Genomic DNA, 15,863 nt, shown 5'->3' with positions numbered 1-15,863 from the left:
TCCACTCCTAGGTATACCACACAAGAGAACTGGAAACATATGACCACACAAAAATCTGTACACAAATGTTCACAGCAACATTATTCACAATAGCCGAGAAGTATAAACAAACCAAATGTCTACCAATTGATAAATGGATAAACAAAATGTGATATATCCATACAATGGGATATTAAGCTGTAAAATGGAATGAAGTAGTGACACATGATAGAAAATAATGAATCTTGAAACAGGCACATATTGTATGAGTCCATTCATATGAAATGTCAAGAACACTCAAATCCAGAGACAGAAAGTAGATTAGTGGGTGCCAGGAGCTGTAAGGTGGGGGAACTGGGAGTGACCACTACTGGATACAGGGTTTCTCTTTGACATGATGAAAATGTTCTAAAATTAGATTATGGGGATAGCTGCACAAATGTGATTATAATTAAACCCACTGAATTGTACACTTTAAAGAGGTGAATATTACAATATGTGAATTATATTTCAATAGAGCTATTATAAAAAATGTAAAACCCTTGAACGGCTTCCCTTTGCCAAAACAGTTTATTGGAGCACTGAGGTTCCTTCAAATTCTTTTGTCACTTACTTCCAACTCAATGTTTAACCCTCGTCTCCTACTATTTCCCCCTTGCACCACCTTCTGCCTCCGCCCTCAACACGGCATGACCATTTTAGATTTCCATGCCTTTGCACATACACTTCTTGTTGTCAAGAATGTCATATTCCCTCTTCTCTTTCTGATGAACGTCTATATATCCTTCAAGACAAATACTGTTTCCTCCAAAAAATCATCCTTAGTCCTCCAGACAAAGTTGGTCATCCCCTCCATGCTATAAATACTAGTTTAAGCATCTCCCCTTAATAGATTCTGAACTCCTTGAGTTTACTAGACAGTATTATCTTCAGCCCCAGGACCTAAACCATTTAGTAAATGTTTACTGAATAAATGAGTGACAGAATACTCCCTCACTACTGACTAGAAGTAGTCAGCTATTTTTTCTCCAACTAGTTTAATTGGTAAAATCCATACAAATACAACATGAGTGCTAGCCTTCAGAGACCAATAAAATGAAATAAAAATACAAATTTGGGGCCAACATTGAGACTTAAGGAAAATTACCATACAGTAACATTTCATGGGGGCTCATAGTTCAGATACTTATCATTGTTGACCGAACACACTTACTGAAGTCAATACTCTTTTATTCAACATATTAAATGTGTTGTTTAACTCTGGTAACCACAGCTGTGACTTAGTTAACGATCTCAATAAATCCTACTTAAATCAGAGACAGGAAAAAATTATGCAAATGAATTCTTATCTGTTTTTTCTGCCCAAGGCATATTTGATAACAGATAAAACATCTCCAAATAGTCTCTACTTAATTGTCAGGAAGCCATTTGAGGTTTTATTGGTATCAAAACCAAATACAAAGAAAAGGAGAAGCCTGCCATATTCACAAATGATTTTATTCAGAAAGAAATTGCACATTAAAAGGAGACATAGTTGAGAGCTTATTTTCACATATGGAAGTGAATCTAGGAAAGTCAACAGTTATTAATATACAAAACCACATGATTAAAAAAGACAGTAATAGATAATGACAGATGGGCTTGCCTTAAGACTCATCTGCAAAATATCTTTTTGTTTAAAAACAAAAAGATATTTGTCTTTAAGACAGCTCTTTAGAAACAAGTCTAGAGTTCCAATGGACTTTAAAAATCAAACCAATCATACCATTCTCCACACAGGCTGTATCACACCCATATTCATCCAGCAGGGGTAAACCAGCCAACAATTATACCTTGCAGCTAGACAGGATGTCTTCCACTAATCTCTTGTAAACCCAGGCATCACCCTTAAGCCGCTGCCTCTTGATACCCACCACGTCGGGTTTCTGAAGCTGGCACACTTCTAGTTCAAACTGCATTGTCACTTTACCAAAGTCTGACTGTGTTTGACACTTCAGTGTATACCTATGAAAACAAGATAAGAAGCCAGTTAGTAGCAGAACCATGAATATTCTGTATAAGAAATCTCTAAGCCCATAGGAGGCCAGTGGAGAAAATGAACCATTATTTCATTAAGCAATATCTTACTGCTTACAGTTTCCAAATGACTGAGCTATACCTTAATCATGGAGCATGACTAGTGTTTTTGCAAAAGCTGAACTAAGATCTTAAGAAAGAATAAAGATGAAAGGCTTTACCAGAACTTTCTCTTGTCCAAAGAAAAGCCTTCCTTTCATAGCTACCAATGCCATTTATGCTCAAGAAATCTTCTGGTCTTCCTTATGCAACTCTTTCAACAGTGTAATCCATGAACAGTAGGCCATTTCCACAATGTTCACAACAAAGGAAAGCACAGGGAAGATTAAGAATATTTTTTTGTGTGCACCTCATCAGAAAATTCTTTCATATAAATAAAGCTGAAGCCACCAACCTGTCAGAAGGGTGTGTGTTTCTGAGGTTTTCTAATAGTAATATAGAGGTTATGATCATTACACTTTATGGCAGAGTTATAACAGAAAGCCCATGGAGATGGTCCATTTCCATGGTTGAAACACATGGTGTGTGTGTGTGTGTGTGTGTGTGTGTGTGTAGAAATAAAATTAGAACTGCCATATAACAATTCTGAAAATGGAAAAGCCCAGGCCAAATGAAGCCTTAAAGACATCCTTTAAGACTTAAGAATCAGGTATGTTCTTGCAAAGTTACATAAATTGAATTCATGTAAATCAACTTTTTAATTAGTTTGCAAAATATTTTCATTTTATTTGTCTTACTAAATAATAGACAACAGGATCAATTTTAAATATCAGTTCCCTAAATATGTGGGGCATGTGGTTAGGTACTGTTCCACAGAAGCGTGGAGAAATTACTTGCATCTGTTATGTATTTGAGGTTTTACAAAATATCACTCTTTCTCTTAGTTATGTGTTTGGGGTCTTCATCTCTTAAAAATGAGCAGTCATCATCAGACATGCCAAAAGAAGTATTCTGTAGTTAAGGTTCCTGACGGGAAGATGAAGCATAGGGCAATTCAGTCATATGGAGAGAAAAGCCAATTCTTCATGAATGAAAAAAGATAATAATAGAATATACCTGAGATTAGTAACATCACATCCCTGAAAAACTTAGCTTTTGATGTTCTTCTTTGTCACAAAGAAGTTAAAAACAAACAGAAGAGATAAAAAGGGAAAAAAAGGGATCAAGGCAGACACTTTGCTGTTGATGAATAAGTTAGATGGATAAATTATTGGTTAACAGCTAGTTGGCGATCTGATAGAAAGATCACATGCTGAAGGAATTATTGAAGGCTTTCTAATATAGATTTGGCTAGAGGTTCTGGACCCACCACTAAACTGCAAGCGTGAAGAACGGGTCAGAGTGAGTTATATGTGTTCTGATGATGCCTTAAGAAGAAAGCCAGGGTCCAGGTAAGGAATGCTTACCAACATGTACAGATAATGAAAAGTAAAATTACTTTTGCAAAAGATTGTTTCTAAAGATCTTCCTCTAAATTGAACATCTAGTTAAATGTTTTTTATTGAACATTGAAATCTAGTTAAATGTTTTTTATATCAATTAGTGGCTCTTTTTATCTGCCTCAATAATGAAATTTGAAAGACATAACTGGAAATACTTAGAAATATGAACATCTTAGGTAACGAGAAGAGGTCTGGCCATTCAGACCATGAGATCACAGCCACGGAGGCTTTGCCGGCAGCTCACTGAACGGTGGGAAAGAGTTAAGGTGAAATAATTTCCTAAAATGGTGAAAACCCAGTCCTGTCCAACAGCAAGTCATAAACGAAAGGATTCTATAAACCCCTGATTGGTCTGAGGTGTCTCGACTGGAAAAAAAACTGGAAGGAGTTCAGATTTTTCCTATTTTGAAAAGTCTAATTTTGAAAGTGGTGACAATATGGCACTAGCTCATACAAAACCAAAGAAGCTAAATTATGAACAATGACACTGCCATAAAAGCTTTTTTGATGAAAATGAGGTAGGAAAAAAATTTTTTTAAAAAGAGAAGAATCAATACATGTCTTCTCAAAGCTCAAAAGATATCAAGTAATAAATGCAACAGCCTCTAAGTGTGCTTCTTACCCCTTTTGTACAAAGTCAACATGCTTCTTTGGAAGAACAGACATTATTTCATTCAAGAGTTGATCTGGATTCACTAGTTTGGTTGTAGTCACATTATAGTGAAGCTTAAAAAAGAAAAAGAAGGGGTATGAAGTAAATCTTTACATCAACACAAACACCTTCCTACCTAACTCAGAGATCCCAAAATCATTATAGCACCAGTTCAAATGGAAGCATTTCCAGAAAAATACTGAATTTACAACCAATTCTTGGTAAGCTGGAATAAGATGGCACTGGAAAGCTTGGAGAAATTAACTTTCACTAGTAAGTACATCCATATCATCCTTTTTAACTTTTCATCCTCTTCTCCTACCAATCTTTTTAATGAAATACATAAATATTAATTAACATCTATCTGTTTGAGCTTTACTTGTTTCTCCCTTCCTGTGCTATTAATTGTCCTAAGATGTAAACTGTGAGAGATGAAACAAATGGCCCAGGAAATGTGGTTTGAATATATACCTGACCCTTGAAAAACTCAAGGGCTAGGAGTACTGACTCTTCATGCAGTTAAAAATCCACATATAACTTTTGACTCCCACAAAACTTAATAGCCTGTTGACCGAAAGCCTTACAGATATCATAACAATCAGTTAACACATATTCTGTATGTTATGTGTATTATATTCTAAGTTCGTACAATATAATAAGCTAGAGAAAAGAAAATGTTAAGAAAATAAAAAGGGAAGGGGGAGGCTGGGTGGCTAGGTCGGTTATGCGTCTGACTTTAGCTCAGGTTCTGATCTCGTGGTTCGTGAGTTCAAGCCCCGTATCGGGCTCTGTGCTGACAGCTCAGAGCCTGGAGCCTGCTTCAGATTCTGTGTCTCCTTCTCTCTCTGCCCCTCCCCCACTCATGCTCTATTTCTCTGTCTCTCAAAATAAATAAACGTTAAAAAAAATTTTTTTTTTTTAATTTTTTTTTCAACGTTTTATTTATTTTTGGGACAGAGAGAGACAGAGCATGAACGGGGGAGGGGCAGAGAGAGAGGGAGACACAGAATCGGAAACAGGCTCCAGGCTCCGAGCCATCAGCCCAGAGCCCGACGCGGGGCTCGAACCCACGGACCGCGAGATCGTGACCTGGCTGAAGTCGGACGCTTAACCGACTGCGCCACCCAGGCGCCCCAAAAAAAATTTTTTTTAAAAAGGGAAGGGAACATATATTTACAGTACTGTACCATATTTATCAATACTGTAAGTTTACACTGTTTACAAGATGAATCCTCTATCTTCTATTAGTACCTACAAAAATACTGTCTTATATGATACAAAACATGACAGATGTTACATGTATTACTAACACTAGATATCAAAAATGAAAAGATAATATGAAAAAGAAATTCATATTTATTTACAGGTATATTTATTTATTTACTCATGCATTGATAACGAAAAACCAGCAATATGACGGCTTCATGGTAGCCTGGTGTAATCAATATGATTGCTTCACAGTAGCTTAGCCTACACACTAATGAATAAATGGTTATAAAATTTTATGGGATACAGTAATACAGTCACATTCATAATACAGTATTAGAAACACTGTTATATATATTTTTAAAAACACCTACTGGTGATGATAGGCTGATAAGCAGTTTCTCCAAAGACAAGAGAAGCATACTGTACAGTAATGTTATTCTTTGAAAACAAAGTCATGAAACAGCAAGAAAACTAACACGTTATTAATTTTATATTAAATACCACTCACCTTGTGTCTAAGTAAAGATAGGCTATCCACTTCCATATGAGTCTTGCACACAAGGTTCTACATGAGGAACACTTAGGTAATGATGATGATGGCACAAAAACGTCTCCTGTGGCTCTTGTCATACAGTTACTACACGTTCACATGACACTCACACACATACACCACAGGTAAGTTTATTAAGTGTATGCCATGGTGATTATTTACTGCTCATCAGGTAGAAGTGGATCATCATAAAGTCCTTCATCCTCCTCTTTTTCATGTTGAGTCGGCTGAGGAGGAGAGGTTGTTCTTGCTGTCTCAGGGTGGCAGAGGTGGAAGAGGTAGAAGGGGATGAGAAGGGGCAGGCACACTTGGTGGAACTTCCTGGAAATAGGTCGCAATTTGTCTGACTTCATGCTTTTTCATTTTTCTAAAAAATGTTTCTGTCCAGTACCAATCCTCCTCCTATTATTTGCTTCAGTTTCAGTGCCCATATCATAAAAGGCTCCATGTCATAAAAGAAGTAAAAAGTAGTCCTGAATTATCAAAACCCTTTTGCCAGTTTGTCTAATGTCAATTTGGTTTCTAGCACTGCTTCTTCTACATGTTCTTCCTCATCATGTCACTGGTTCAGATCACTTATCTCCATCAACTTATCTTCTGTTAATTCTTCTGGCGTGGTGTCTATCAGCTCTTGACTTTCTCCCCATATCTTGAAGCCCCATAAACACCCTTTTTTGCCATATCCACAAACTCTTTCATAATTTCTCTGTTTGGCTCTGCCGTAAACCCTGTGAAGTTATGCACAACATGTGGACAGTTTTCTCCAGCAGAAATTTGTTTTAGGCTTAGGCTTTCATGATTTTTCTGTTACAACAATGGCATCTTCAATGATGTAATCCTTCTAGACCTTCATGACATTCTCTTCCATAACGCTGACAACCCTTTCCATAGTACTGTGTGTAATGAGCCTTAAAGGTCCTTATGACCCCCTCTTCTAGGGGATGAATTAGAGATGCCATGTCTGGGGACAAGCACACCACTTCGACACCTTCAGTGTTGATCTCATAGGATTCTGGGTGGTCAGCGGCATTGTCCAATATCAAAAGAATTTTTTTTGTTGTTGTTTTTTTGGTTTTTGGGGTTTTTTTGTTTTTTTTTCAATATATGAAATTTATTGTCAAATTGGTTTCCATACAACACCCAGTGCTCATCCCAAAAGGTGCCCTCTTCAATACCATCACTCACCCTCCCCTCCCTCCCACCCCCCATCAACCCTCAGTTTGTTCAAAAGAACTTTAAAAGGCAGTCCTTGGGGCACCTAGGTGATTTGGTCGGTTAAGCATCTGATTCGGATTCTTGATTTCGGCTCAGGTCATCATCTCACGGTGGTGAGATGGAGCCTCACGTTTAGCTCTGCACTGAGCATGGAGCCTACCTAAGATCGATCCTTCCTTCCTCCCTCTCTCCCTCTCTCTCTCTCCTTCTGCCCCTCTCCCCTGCTCTCTCTCTAAAAATAAATAAAATGAAATAAAAAAATTAAGGCAGTCCCTTACTGGCAAGGTACTTTTTGACTTCATTGATGAAATCTATCCAGAAAGAGAATTCTCATTGTCTATACCTTCTTGTACAACCAAAAGACTGGCAGTTGATGGTCATATTTTCCCTTCAAGACTCAGGGGTTAGCAGCTTTATAAGACAAGGGCAGTGCTGATCATAAACCCAACTGCATTTGCATAGAATAGTAGAGCTAGCCTATCCCTTCCTGCCTTAAAGGCTAGTGCTTCGGGGCACCTGGGTGGCGCAGTCGGTTAAGCGTCCGACTTCAGCCAGGTCACGATCTCGCGGTCCGTGGGTTCGAGCCCCGCGTCGGGCTCTGGGCTGATGGCTCGGAGCCTGGAGCCTGTTTCCGATTCTGTGTCTCCCTCTCTCTCTGCCCCTCCCCCGTTCATGCTCTGTCTCTCTCTGTCCCAAAAATAAAAAATAAACGTTGAAAAAAAAAATTAAAAAAAAAAAAAAGGCTAGTGCTTCTTTTTCTTGCTTACTAGTCAATGTCTTTTGTGGCATTTTTTTTTTTTTTTCCAGAATAGGGTAATTTTGTCTGCTGTTCAGGAAGATATTCTTTTTCCTCAATGATTTTCTTAATGGCATCTGGGAACCAGTATCTACTGCCTCTTGGTCAGCAGAAGTTGTTTCTCTTGTTATCTTAACTTTTTTTTTTAATGTTTATCTTTATTTTTGAGACAGAGAGAGACAGAGCATGAGCGGGGGAGAGGCAGACAGAGAGGGAGACACAGAATCCGAAGCAGGCTCCAGGCTCTGAGCTGTCAGCACAGAGCCCAATGCGGGGCTCGAACTAGTCAACTGCGAGATCATGACCCAAGCCGACACTCAACCAACTGAGCCACCCAGGCGCCCCTTATCTTAACATTTTTAAACCAAATCTCTTTCTAAAATCATCAAACCATGCTTTGCTGGCATTAAATTCTCCAGCTTTAGATACCTCACCTTCTTTTTGCTTTAAGTAGTCATAACATGACTTCATCTTTTCTCAAATCATATAAAGCTTATAGGTATGCCCTTCTTACAGCAATCCTACACCCACATTAAAGCTGCATTTTCAATACGAGATTAAAAAAAGTATTTTGCAAAAAATGCAAGGTTTTTGTGCCTGTTGGCATAGCTGCCACAATGGCTTCATGAGTTTCCCTTTTCTTTTTTTTAAACAACGGTCCTTACACTGGATTCATTTATCTGGAAATGGTGGGCAACCGCAGCCACAGACATCAATCTATGGTACATATCAAGCAATTCAACTTTTTCTCGTAAAGTCATGACTTCTCTCTGCTTCTCGGGAACACATCCAGCATCACTACTGGCACTTCATACAGGTCCCCTGGTGTTACTCAAGGTGTATGGCATTGAGCTACACGTGATTTATACATTTTAAACATATTTAAAAGTGAAAAATATGCAAGAACCTCAAAAGATCATTTTTGACTGTGATATGCAATTTACTGAAGGGACCAATTGCTCACGTGGAGACGATTAGCATCACACAGCGTTTTTAAGCAGATACTCATAACACAAGCTCACCGCAAGAGCAACAGAAGAATAGCTACGAAATTATTACAGTAGTAAAGCATGTATTACAGTTGATTTTATGCAGTTATGATTTAATACTGCATCTTTAAGTTTGTTTACATTTCTCTCAACTGTGAATGGCACCATGTACAGTATGTGTTTGTGTGCATAAGTTTTGATAAATTTTAACTTTTTATATCTGTTTATATCTTATGGTAGGGTAAATGATCAAATAGACTAATATCTAATATCTTTTTCTTAATTTTTTTGATATTTCTAGGCCACGCTGTTTTTGAGTTTTTCCAAATTGTTGCAAGTCCCCCCCAAATTTTCCCAATATACCTGTTTAAAACAATATACATGTAAGTGACCCATGCAGTTCAAACCCATGTCATTCAAGGGTCAACTGTATTTTTATTTAGTATTTATATATTTGTTCCAATCTGATTTAGAAAAACATAATCAGCAAAAACTAGTAACATATAGTTTCTTTAAAAGTAAACTTAAGATCAGACACCTGGGTAGCTCAGTCAGTTAAGAGTCTGACTTCAGTTCAGGTCATGATCTCACAGTTCATGGGTTCAAGCCCCACATCAGGCTCCATGCTGACAGCTCAGAGCCTGGAGCTTATTTCAGATTGTGTGTCTCCTTCTCTATCTGCCACTCCCCTACTCGCACTGTCTCTCTCTCTCTCTCAATCTCTCTCTCTCAAAAATAAATGTAAAAAAAGATTAAAATTTTGAGTCCAACTTCAGCTCAGGTCATGGTCTAACAGTTCATGAGTTTGAGCCACACACTGGGCTCTCTGCTGTCAGTACAGAGCCCACTTCAGGTCCTCTGTTCACCTCTCTTTCTGCCCCTCTGTTTGCACTCACTCGTTCACTCTCAAAATAAATAAATAAACAAACTTTTAAATAAATAGACTTAAGATTTTAAAAAGCTAGTCCTCCTGATTGTGTTGACAGTTTCACAGGTGTCTATATAATGCCAAAGTACATTAATCACACCTTTTTAAGAGGTACAGGTCATTTATTTAGGTCAATTATACCTCTATAAATCTTTTTTTTTTTAAGAGTCAGTATAAAGAAAATACCAGATAAATAGCAGTGCAGATGATATGCCCATCTGCAGGTGAGTGTTCAATGACCAGAGTTTAGGGACCCAGCTTCAAGTTATAAAAGGAACAAGTGGCACAGCTATGACAAGGACCCTCTCTGTCTGCTGGGTCCCCATCCAGAGCTGTTTCACCAAACTAAATTGGCTTTGTCAAGATAATAAACAGAACACTTCCAAATACAATTTAAGTGATTCCTTGTGTAAAATAAAGAATTAATCTGGGGCGCCTGGGTGCCATCCAACTCTTGATTTCGGCTCAGGTGATGATCTCATGGTTTGTGAGATCGAGCCCCATGTCAGACTCTGCACTGTCAGCATGGAGCCTGCTTGGGACTCTCTCTCTCCCTCTGTCTCTGCCCCTCCCGTTTGTGCACATGCTCTCTCTCTCTCTCTCTCAAAATAAATAAATAAACATTTAAAAAAATTAATCCTAATTTATCTGTTCAAATTTCAGATTTTTTCAACAATCTTTAAAAAAGCCTACAAGAGGCTTAACTATACATGATCTTCATCTTAACTAAGGTGTTCTTTGTACCATCCTTCTAACTTTTCTAAGTTTATAATTTTTTAATGTGAGAAATAGGTAGAAGGGCGCCTGGGTGGCTCAGGCGGGTTAAGAGTCTGACTTTGCCTCAGGTCATGATCTCGCGGTTTGTGGGTTTGAGCCCCGTGTCAGGCTCTGTGCTGACAGCTCAGAGCCTGCTTCAGATTCTGTGTTTCCCTCTCTCTCTCTGCTCCTCTTGCACTTGTGCCTCTCTTTCTCTCTCTCAAAAATGAATAAACATTAAAAATGAAAAGAAGTAGGTAGAAAAAATGAAACAAATTTCCTAAAGCGAGGCCTGCAGTTCTGCAAAAACTTAAACCATTTAAAAGGGTTACAGATCCAAAGTTAGATCAAGTTTCTGATGTTAGATGTGTGTTAATGAGGACTATGGTTCTGCTACATTAGGGTTAAAAATGCTCAACATGGATGATAATTTCACTCAACACTGGAACACCTTTGGTATGCCTGGGTGGCTCAGTCAGTTGAGCATCTGACTCTTGATTTAGGTTCAAGCATGATCCCAGGGTTGTGGGATAGAGCCCCATATCAGACTCCACACTAAGCATGAAGCCTACTTAAGATTTTCTCTCTCTCTCTCTCTCTCTCTCTCTCTCTCTGCCCTATTTCCCCACTTGTGCATATGCTCTCTCTCTGAAAAGTACAGCATAAGGAATACAGTCAAAAACATTTTAATAACATAGTATGGTGCCAGATGATAACCACACTCATCATGGTGAGCACTGCATAATGTACACAATCATGAAGTCGCTATGTTGTACACATGAAACTAATGTAACATGGTATGTCAACTATACTTCAGTAATAAAAATTTTAAAAAAACTGGAATACCTTATATAATAGAGCATTTCACATATATTTCACAGAGGCAGCTTTGTTTATGCATCCCGGCTCTATGAAGGTGCTGGGGTAGAAATTATCTCCAGTTTTTACAAATAAGGAAATTGAGGCAGGCAGGGATAAAACGACTTATCCAAGCTACAAAGTACGAAGCTGAAGCTAGAACTCAGGTCTTCTCATTCCCAATCTGTGGTTTTTCTCCTACATCCGGGAAGTAGTGGAGAATCCCTGGAAAATCAACTAACATCTTAGCAGTTCCTACTGGAAAATGCATTCAGGGGCCAACCAATTTACACAGGTGAACATTTTTAGGGTATTATCCACTAGTATTTGACAACTGCTTAGCTTCTCAATAATGTATATGATTGGACATGTTTCCTTAATTTTCTTTATCTAATGTTTTTCAGGAAAATGGCACTATGGTTTTCTTAATTTTTTTTTTAACGTTTATTCATGTTTGAGAAAGAGACAGAGCACAAGCAGGGGAGGGGCAGAGAGAGAGGGAGACATGGAATCTGAAGCAGGCTCCAAGCTCTGAGCTGTCAGCACAGAGCCCAATGTGGGGCTCGAACCCATGAACCATGAGATTATGAGCTGAGCTGAAGTCGGACACTTAACCAACCGAGGCACCCTGGCGCCCCAGCACTATGGTGTTCTTGATCCCAATGTCAGTGTTTGAAATATTTCATAACTGTCTCCATCTACAGAAATCTTAGAACAAAAGAACAAAATATACCTAATAAACAGCCATATGCAAAACTTTTCAGTACATTATACAAGTTCAACAGGCAACAGATATTAATGGATATGTCCTATCTTCTTCCACTTTAAAACAGGACATATCTGAATATTCTCCCCGGAAGCACACTTCTATCCAACAGCTCATCATTTTCCTTCCCCAAACAGGCCCAGATTTGTCCCAAATGAAGAGTCTCAGTGCAAAACCTGAAAAGACCCAGTCCCCAAATCACAGAGAACACTACCATCTCCTCTTCCCTCCTCTTGGAACATGTTTTTATTACAGCACAGAGTAATATCCCTGCCTGTCTTCACTGCCACTCTACGAGATCCTCATGACATGGGCTATGTCATTTCCAAGTGGAGTCTTATTTATACCTTTACCTCTTACTTCCCCCAAACAAAAATGTCATTCATTAGATGTTTGAAGGAATGCTCAGAGAGAATCCAAGAGAGTACGAAGTATTTTATATCTACTAATCACTTCTTTTTCCTTTCCTTTCCCCATTGAACATATTGCCCATACCACTGACACATTAAGCCTTTTGAAAGCATGACAGGACTATCAAAGTTCCAAACCTCTTAGGCCTGTGAGGACCTCTCAGCCTACCTTCCCAGTGTGCTACTCAGTATTTTCTTCACATACACCACACTCAAAGTTCAAATTCACTTCCCATGCATTCAAATATTTTGTGAGGGCCTACAGAGATATCCATGTGTCAGAGACTCTTCTACATGCCAGAGATATGACAATTAAGCTCAAATCCCCATCCTTAAGGCAGCTCTCAGTTCCTCCATATGCCCCATGTTTCCCTGCCTCCATATTGCCTCTGTGATTAATCTCTCCACTTGAATATTTGGATTATAGTTATTCGCTCCTTGGAAAGAGCAAGTTTGTATAATTTACCTCTGCATTCTCAAAGCCCACTGCATCAAAATGCATAAAATAAAAAATCCATTCATTCATTCATTCATTCATTCATTCATTCAGTACTTCTCTTGGAAAAGAATAATAGTCTGGTTAGCAGCCAGCTTCTGAAATCCATACTAAAGAATTCCAGTGCACTTACCTTTAGTCTTCTCGGCCCATCTTTGGCAGAGCCCTTCCTTCTGCTCCTGGTAAGCACAGTGATAACCTTATCCAACCCCCTTTCAAGGCTCCCAAACACTTTGGTTCCTTTTCTTTTTGGAGTATCCTCTACGTGTGCTTGGTTGAGATCCAGTTCCACTGAGCGACATCTTAAAAAGAAAAAAAATCCATGAGTAAAACTGGGCCTCCTGCCAGTCGGGGCTGTCACAAGCCGTTCAAGTATGCCAAGGCGAATGCCAAGGCCAGTCCAGCTCACTACTCAGGAAGCACAAAAGCCATCTCCCACTGGAACACAGCCATCACCTCTCCCCTCAGCCAACTGCCCCTTGGCAAAACTATTCTTCCCCTAGCTTTTTTAAAAAAAATATACAGAAAAGTTGGGTGAAGAGTACAATGAACCCCATATATATATCCTCTTAGACTCAACAGTTGTTAATTTCTCACCACATTTGCCTTCTCTACATGTATAAATGAATACATTAAATATATGCACATCTTTGCTGAACCATCTAAAGGTAACCCATCTGAAGATACCATGAGACTTCACTCTGAAACACTTCAGCACACATACCCAACAAATAACGACATTTTCTACATAACCACAATGCCATCAAGAAAATTGATAATAATGCCACAGTACTCTCTAATATCTAGTTCACAGTCTAATTTCCTCAACTGCCCTCAAAATGGATCCTGCTTTAAAAAATAGCTATTACACTGGGGTGCCTGGGTGGCTCTGTCGGTTAAGCATCCAACTTTCACTCAGGTCATGATCTTGCAGTTTGTGGGTTTGAGCCCCACATCGGGCTTTGTGCTGACAGTTCAGAGCCTGGAGCCTGCTTCAGATTCTGTGTCTCCCTCTCTCTCTCTGCCCCTCACCTGTTCACACTCAGTCTCTCTCTCTCTCTCTCTCTCTCTCTCTCTCTCTCTCTCTCTCAAAAATAAATAAACATTAAAAAAATTTTTTTAATAAATAAAAAATAGCTATTATAGGGGTGCCTTGGTGACTCAGTTGGTTAAGTGTCTGATCATGCCCCATGTCATGCTCTGTGCTGACGGTGTGGAGCCTGCTTGGGATTCTCTCTTCCTCTCTCTCTTCCCTACCCCTGTCCCTGTTCATGTGCCTACACTATCTTTCTCTCTCTCAAAATAAACCTTAAAAACATTTAAAAATAAAAATAAAAAATAGCTATTATAGATGATGAGGGGCGTCTGGCTGGCTCGCTCAGAGGAGCATGCAACTCTTGATTTCAGGGTCGTGAGTTCGAGCTCCACACAGGACGCAGAGATTACTTAAATAAATAATATAAACATTTTTTAAAATTAAAAAATAAAGACAATGAAGGGACGCCAATGCTGCCAAACTGTCCATGTCCATACAAGAGGGATGAGTTTTCTTTGACACACCAGTTGGTATCTTTACTATATGAAGAACTGCTATCAGTGGATGTCTACACTCTACCGGGAGAAGCATCAGAAAAGATGGGCCTCAGAAAGGGGACTATGTGGATGGGGCCAGAGCCACTGTCTTCCCAAGCTGCTGTACGTTAAGATGCCAGTCCTACTGCTGAAGAGTTTCAGATTTCTTCCCCATGAGGAAGGCAGCAACAACAGCTACAGTAATGGCCACAGACCATCCGCATTCAGCTAGACATTTCTGCAGTCTCCGACATAATTTACACAATGGCTTGTTACCTTAATCAGGCTGATCATACGTGAAAAAAGAAAATCTGGCTACATATACTAAAGATCAAAGAATCTAAAAAACAGAACACTTACCGCCTCTCAGGGCTAATGACACCTGTCATTAACTTCTCTGTTCCTGCTGAATTTATTGGCATTTTAACTGGAGTTTCTTTCAGGCACTGGTTTCTGGCTATTAGAAAAACAACAAACACAAACCATATGTAGCTGACATATCGTGGTTTCAAAATTTCTGTCAATAATGCATACATCACTTATTCATTGACTCAGAATTACTGTAATCACTTGGCCAGTGGTGTTAAGGCTCTACTTATTTAAAGAATTATTTCCATGTGATTTATAATAGAAACAAAATCATTTTGGCTTTGCATGTGTGGCTCTTCTTTTCCTTCACTACAAAACCGAGTCCATGATTAAAAGTTTATTATAAATATTATATGACAAATTTAAATAGATCATATAAATACAGATTTTATGACTACTGATTCTCCTTTCTATATACAAAAGTCAATCTGTATTTATACAAGGATTCAATTTGTGCTTTTAATTGAAAATAGTATTGAGAGGTATTCATTCAATTCTTTGCCCTACTCAACTCCTGTTAGGCAAAGAGAACAGTCCCCGTGAAGGCTTGACAAAAGCTTTAAACAGTGTGAGCTTTTGTTATTTTTATATTCTAGAATATAAATTCTATTCTAGAATTTTGTATTTCATTCTAGTAGGGTATTTGTATCCAGATAATTTGTGACAAATTCACAATAACAAATCTGGTTACCACTATTTAGTTAACTTTTTGCTTATGATCTAAAAGTTGCATACCCTTTAGAGGGAACAACACTTTATAACAAGCATATGGTATCAAGTTTTTAAGATGACATTAAAGA

At 38.6% G+C, this 15,863-nt stretch overlaps 1 protein-coding gene across 1 annotated transcript in view; it reads right to left on the bottom strand.

Moving 5' to 3' along the window:
• Positions 1 to 1,469: 1,469 nt before the first annotated feature.
• Positions 1,470 to 15,863, bottom strand: part of MELK (maternal embryonic leucine zipper kinase) — a 98,953-nt gene continuing 84,559 nt past the window's right edge. The window contains exons 15-18 of the mRNA XM_047066346.1: positions 15,055 to 15,151; positions 13,256 to 13,424; positions 4,120 to 4,223; positions 1,470 to 1,983 (exon numbers count right to left, since the gene is read on the bottom strand). Of these exons, the coding sequence (XP_046922302.1) occupies positions 1,806 to 1,983; positions 4,120 to 4,223; positions 13,256 to 13,424; positions 15,055 to 15,151 (548 nt within the window). The 3' untranslated portion in view covers positions 1,470 to 1,805. The remainder of the gene's footprint in view (positions 1,984 to 4,119; positions 4,224 to 13,255; positions 13,425 to 15,054; positions 15,152 to 15,863) is intronic.

Source organism: Lynx rufus, unplaced genomic scaffold (assembly GCF_022079265.1).
Source record: "Lynx rufus isolate CCGP_SWC_20201006 ecotype Redwood Valley unplaced genomic scaffold, mLynRuf1.p SCAF_10, whole genome shotgun sequence".
Taxonomy (NCBI): domain Eukaryota; kingdom Metazoa; phylum Chordata; class Mammalia; order Carnivora; family Felidae; genus Lynx; species Lynx rufus.
Note: the sequence above shows the minus strand (reverse complement) of the source record. Positions and strands in the feature narration are given on the sequence as shown.